Here is a 4,992-nt window from a genome sequence, read left to right on the forward strand (position 1 = left end):
ATAAATTTTATGAACTATTTAGAATCTCTAATTTTTATTTATTTGAATCAATGGCTTGAAAATTTAGAAAAGGGAAAAAATTTTAAATTACATTTAGAACTTATTTGAGATGTTTAGAAGATGAAAAAAAGTTATTTTCCACATCTTTATAATATTGCAAATAGTTTTTTTATACTTTGTTAATTATTTATGATTTGTCAATTTAAAATTTGTCTCCAAATTATAGATAAAATTTGTTAAAGCATTTCTCAACTTTAAACTTATAAATTTTTTACTAAAAAACACATCCATCAAGTTTTCAAATATGAAAGGATTTTAAATTGATATGTCATTATAACTAGCGAATCACAATAGAAGGGCAACTTTGAAACAAAATATCCTTCTTTTTTCTAAGCATGGTATTTTAATATATAATTTGAACTGGGTTGAGAATGTTACAAAAATTTAAAAATAAGGGAGGAATTGATATTTTTAAAACTTTAGCGGCACTAAGTACAATTATAAAAAATTTCAGGGGAGTTTCTGAAATTATCCCTTTTATATATTAAAAAAACTAATTTTATTTTTCTGTAATTTCTGGGTATGGTTTATTCGCTGGCGACAGCCTGTCACCAACAAATTTCCCGCACACAGACACACACACACTCACACTTCCTCTCTCTTCTGGTGTTGCTTTGCCTCAGTCCTCTCTTACCTTACATTCTCTTTCTTTTCCTTTTTTTTTTTTTTAACCTCCTTCCGCTAACTTGCTTTCTCTCTCTAAATCTCTCTTAGGATTTTCTCGCTCTTAGGGTTTTGCAGATTTGCTCCGGCCATCCATCTTTACGACGTCGACACCTCACCGGATCGAAATTCCTCAGCTCGTAAGCTGTTCTGTGATCTCTTTTTCCTACCAACTTAACGTACTTTCTTTCGTTAATGTCCATGTTATCAAATTGCTGTTTTTAGCTTGGTTTTTTTGGTTTTGTTGTAGTTTTGCATTTGTTGTTATCATGCGCAAAACAGGAATTTTGACACACAGATATACATGTGCATGTGTGTGTGTGTATATATATATGCATATGTATGTATATGTATGTATGTGTGTATCTATGCTTTCTTTGTTTTGATGATTCTGGTGTTTGGTTTTGCTGTAAGTTCAGTTAGTTAATGTCGATAAACATAAACACACATCTTATGTGTGTGTGCGGGCGAGTGTTTGGGTGGGAGGGTGGATGTTTGTGCATTAGGTTTATTCACGTGTGCCTAATTCTGAAATTTTGTTGGGTTTAAGGCTTGTAATCTCTTGTTTAAATATGTTGTGCACTCATGTTTCTGGGTGAATTTAAAGGTCAATTTCTTTTTTGGATTCAATCATTTGAAGGAGTTTAGAGTGTAGATTGTTGCTATATGAGCCAGTTACCATGAAACAACAGCATCATTAGATTCTGTATCTACAGGTTTGTTTGGGAATGTATACACTTAGGTAAGTGACCTTAGAAGATTTAGAGTTAGGCGAGAGGAACAGAGTGGATCCTCATGCAGATACCTACTATCACTCTTCTAGTTGGCACCGTTTTTGTAAAGTAACGCTGTTATGTGTTGCCAATATGTCTGCTTAAGGAATCCAGCTGTTGTTTTCCTTATCGGCGCAATTTTGGCTGTTATGGTGCTGTTACTCTTTATGCAATTTGTTGAAGAATTGCACATCATGGTAGGTGCGTTCAAAAGAAAATAGTAGAGAGTGACCGTTATACATGGAGTGTGCAAACTTTTCTCATGCAGTTTTGCCTGTTATAGATTTGGATAATGGTATTTTGAGTCAATACACAGAACTTGTTATAAATCAATTCCGAGTATAGAAATGCACGGGGTCCCATGTTGGTAGTTTAAAAGAGAAAAGTAGATTTGACTAAGAAACCTGAACTGGAAAGTTAGTTAATTTGCATTAACGTTTATGAAAAATCTGCAATATCTTGTCGAGATTCGTGACTATTTTCATGGGGCCTGATTCAGTTCCCTTCTAATGGGAAAAATTGGATTATGTACCTGTTTTGTCGTGATCCGCTAAACTGCATGAGAGGTAAGTATTTTTCTCTATAGTAGCACAAATGACGTTGGCACTTTGCAAAAATATTAATTTTTTTTTGGCTTACTTGTTTCACTTTGTTAATTGACTGCTCTGAGTGGTGGATTTCAAGCTCAGAAGCAAGCATGTCTGGCTTGTTAGGTGACAGTTTTGAGTTAGGTTGTATTTTTTAGGGCTGTTAGTTAAACAGACTTATAAGGATCTTCTCTATCTTTTGTTCAATTGCAGCGCTTAGCCTTCTCTTTAATTGCCCTTGTGATTTTCTGAACTTATTCATGGTGCAGGTTGTTTGTTTGGATTCTGCATCTAGAATTTAACATTTGGGAAAAGTGGCTTCAAAAATATACTGCTGGTCTCTTTAGGGTGTTTTCTTTCGAGCAAAGTTAGCACTGCAATTTAGTAGGTTCTGTGGTGGAAGCTTCCAACAGATCCCCAGTGTGATTGCTCCTATATGGTTTTTTTGGAGTCTTCTGAAGTCTTCCAGCAATATTTCAGAAATAGCCTCATATGCTTCCAACCATTGAGGACAAACGGTCCTTTTTCTAGAGGATCTCCTGATCTCCATGCTGGCAGAGAGCATGCGTGGAATCTGTGCTTTGGGTAATGCACGTAAATAGAGTTGTTGCTGATGCACTTGGTGTGGTAACAATTTGCCTAGTTTCTGTTCTAGTTCTTCTTGGACTATTTTGCGTCCTGTATTCATTTTACTTCCGCAATCGCATCAAAGGTTTCACTCAACTTGGTTACTTTAGTGGCCCTTGGATTATCAGAATCTTGTTCATCTTTTTGGCAACCTGGTGGGGTCTTGGAGAAATATTTCGATTGAATTTACTGAGACGTGACGGTAGATTGTTAAATGCCCTTTCCGCGACATGGCAAGAATCATTGTGCAAGATCTACATCGTCTCAAACCTGGGGTTTGCAGAGCCTTGCGTGTTCCTCACCCTCGTATTCCTCCTCCGTGCATCCTTACAGAAGTCTGGAACATTGAGTCCGAAATGGAATGCAAGAACAGCTGGTTATGTACTTCTCTATTGCGTCCCAGTTTTTGTTCTTCAGCTTGTAGTTATTTTGATTGGACCCAAGTTCAACAAGGAAAGTAATATGCACAGATTGCCGCCTTACTTCACCAAGGCTGCTGCTACATCAAAGACAAGGCGCAATGATGATGTCGCTCTCTGCACATACCCATTATTGAGTACGATCATCCTAGGTCTCTTTAATACAATTTTAAGTGCATATCTGTCCTTGCTTGGAAGGCGAATTCTACATTTGGTCATCAATAACGGATTGCAGAAGAGAGTATATGCATTAACCTGCTCTGTTGTTTGTCTTGTTCCTTTGAGGGTTCTCTTTCTCGGTTTATCTGTTCGGTTTAGGCCTGAACTCTTCCTGTTTGAAACTCTTGCATTTTTGGCTTTTCTTTCCCTTTGGTGTTGTGTTGGGGTGGGTATTTGCTTGCTTGTTTATTTTCCTGTTGCTGATTCTTTAGCCTTGAGGAATCTCCAGAAAGATATAGAGGCTAGAAGAAGAGTTAGTGATGAACATAACGACACCATGTCACTAATTGCTAACCAAAGCCCTGTAGATGAGAGCCTGGTAAGCAGTCCTGGAAGGAACTCAGTGGCTTCAACCAAGCGGGGATCAATTTCTTTCCGGACAATGGAGAAAGATGAAACGTCTGGAGCATTTGTGGAACTGAGCCTATTCTCTCCTAGTAGGCATTCAACCCCACCTGGCTCACCCAGACTTCTTGGCTGGCCCATGCTTCCTCCTGCGCAGGCTCTTGGTGGACCTTAAAAGGAGCTAGTGAGGAAGCAAAAGTCATGGTGAAACACATTTTTGTGGTGAAGGAAACTGTTTGTATAGGATTTAGCTTTTTGTATTAATAAGGATTGTTATTTTTAATCGGCTTTTTGAGATATAGTGGTTTGCCTGTTACCCACCTAATTTTTTCTGGTGGAATTCTTGATCTGTATCTCTCTAGATACTCTCTATTTCTGTGACAATTGACCATTTTCTCAGTGCCTGGGGAATCCATGCTGCTTTTTACATTCGACCTGAGGAGCTGGTAGTTTAGGCTTGGTTTTTCATCCTCCAAAAACAAAAATCTCTTATTATTTGTCCAGTAAAATTGATGGGCACAATTTAGCATTTACGAGGAGCAACATGGTATATACATCGGGCTCGCTACCGTGTCCTATCATTTATGCCTTGGCAAGGAATTTTCTACCTGTTCTGTTGTTGACCCTCAGATGTTATCTTGGAAATGTTCTGCTTCGATGTGTTTTTGGTCGAGGACCGCTCAAGTGTATGCTCCTCAGAATGTCGATTGTAGAGCACATGGTGGACTAGAGAATAGAGGAGGAGGAGAAAGAAAACTGAGAGGAAAGGGATATTAATGTGGTGCTTCTGCTTCACAATTTTATGTATTTTGTGCTTGCTTGTAATAGGAAGCGAAAAATGAAGACAATGCATTTTTTTATTCCACGCTTAAATTTCGAAGCTCTTGCCAAATGTGCAAGTATTAATTGACAACGAAAAAGTGAGTCCTATTGTACTGCTGAATTCGGCAACATGGGAATCACTCGCCGATAGTCATGTGGACATTAACTGTTTCGAAATAGACATTTCGTCATCCATTTTATACTTTTAGATACCTATATCCTCTTCTTTGATCTTGGGGAGTATTCTCTTCGAAACCACTGGGCCAATGGCTCAGTGGCCACTAGAGAGGAGCTTAAGTCTCTCCTTGGGTTGAACCTTCACTAACAGTGAAAAAAATTTAAGAATTGTGTCATAATACTCTCTTGGTTTAGTTGAATCTGTATACCCGTTAACCTTTACAACAGCCTCCTTAGGTTCCCCCTCCCCTTAGATTAGGATAGAGTAGGTTATACAAATGTATCGACAAAAAAAAAAGA

General features: G+C 37.9%; 1 protein-coding gene across 1 annotated transcript; it reads left to right on the forward strand.

Moving 5' to 3' along the window:
* Positions 1-647: 647 nt before the first annotated feature.
* On the forward strand, positions 648-4,122 carry LOC113731939 (uncharacterized). Its single transcript, XM_027257474.2, has 2 exons — positions 648-863; positions 2,353-4,122. The coding sequence occupies exon 2, from the start codon at positions 2,672-2,674 to the stop codon at positions 3,866-3,868; it is 1,197 nt and encodes a 398-aa protein (XP_027113275.1). The 5' UTR covers positions 648-863; positions 2,353-2,671; the 3' UTR covers positions 3,869-4,122.
* The last annotated feature ends 870 nt before the right edge of the window (positions 4,123-4,992 follow it).

This window comes from Coffea arabica, chromosome 2c, assembly GCF_036785885.1.
Source record: "Coffea arabica cultivar ET-39 chromosome 2c, Coffea Arabica ET-39 HiFi, whole genome shotgun sequence".
Lineage (NCBI taxonomy): Eukaryota > Viridiplantae > Streptophyta > Magnoliopsida > Gentianales > Rubiaceae > Coffea > Coffea arabica.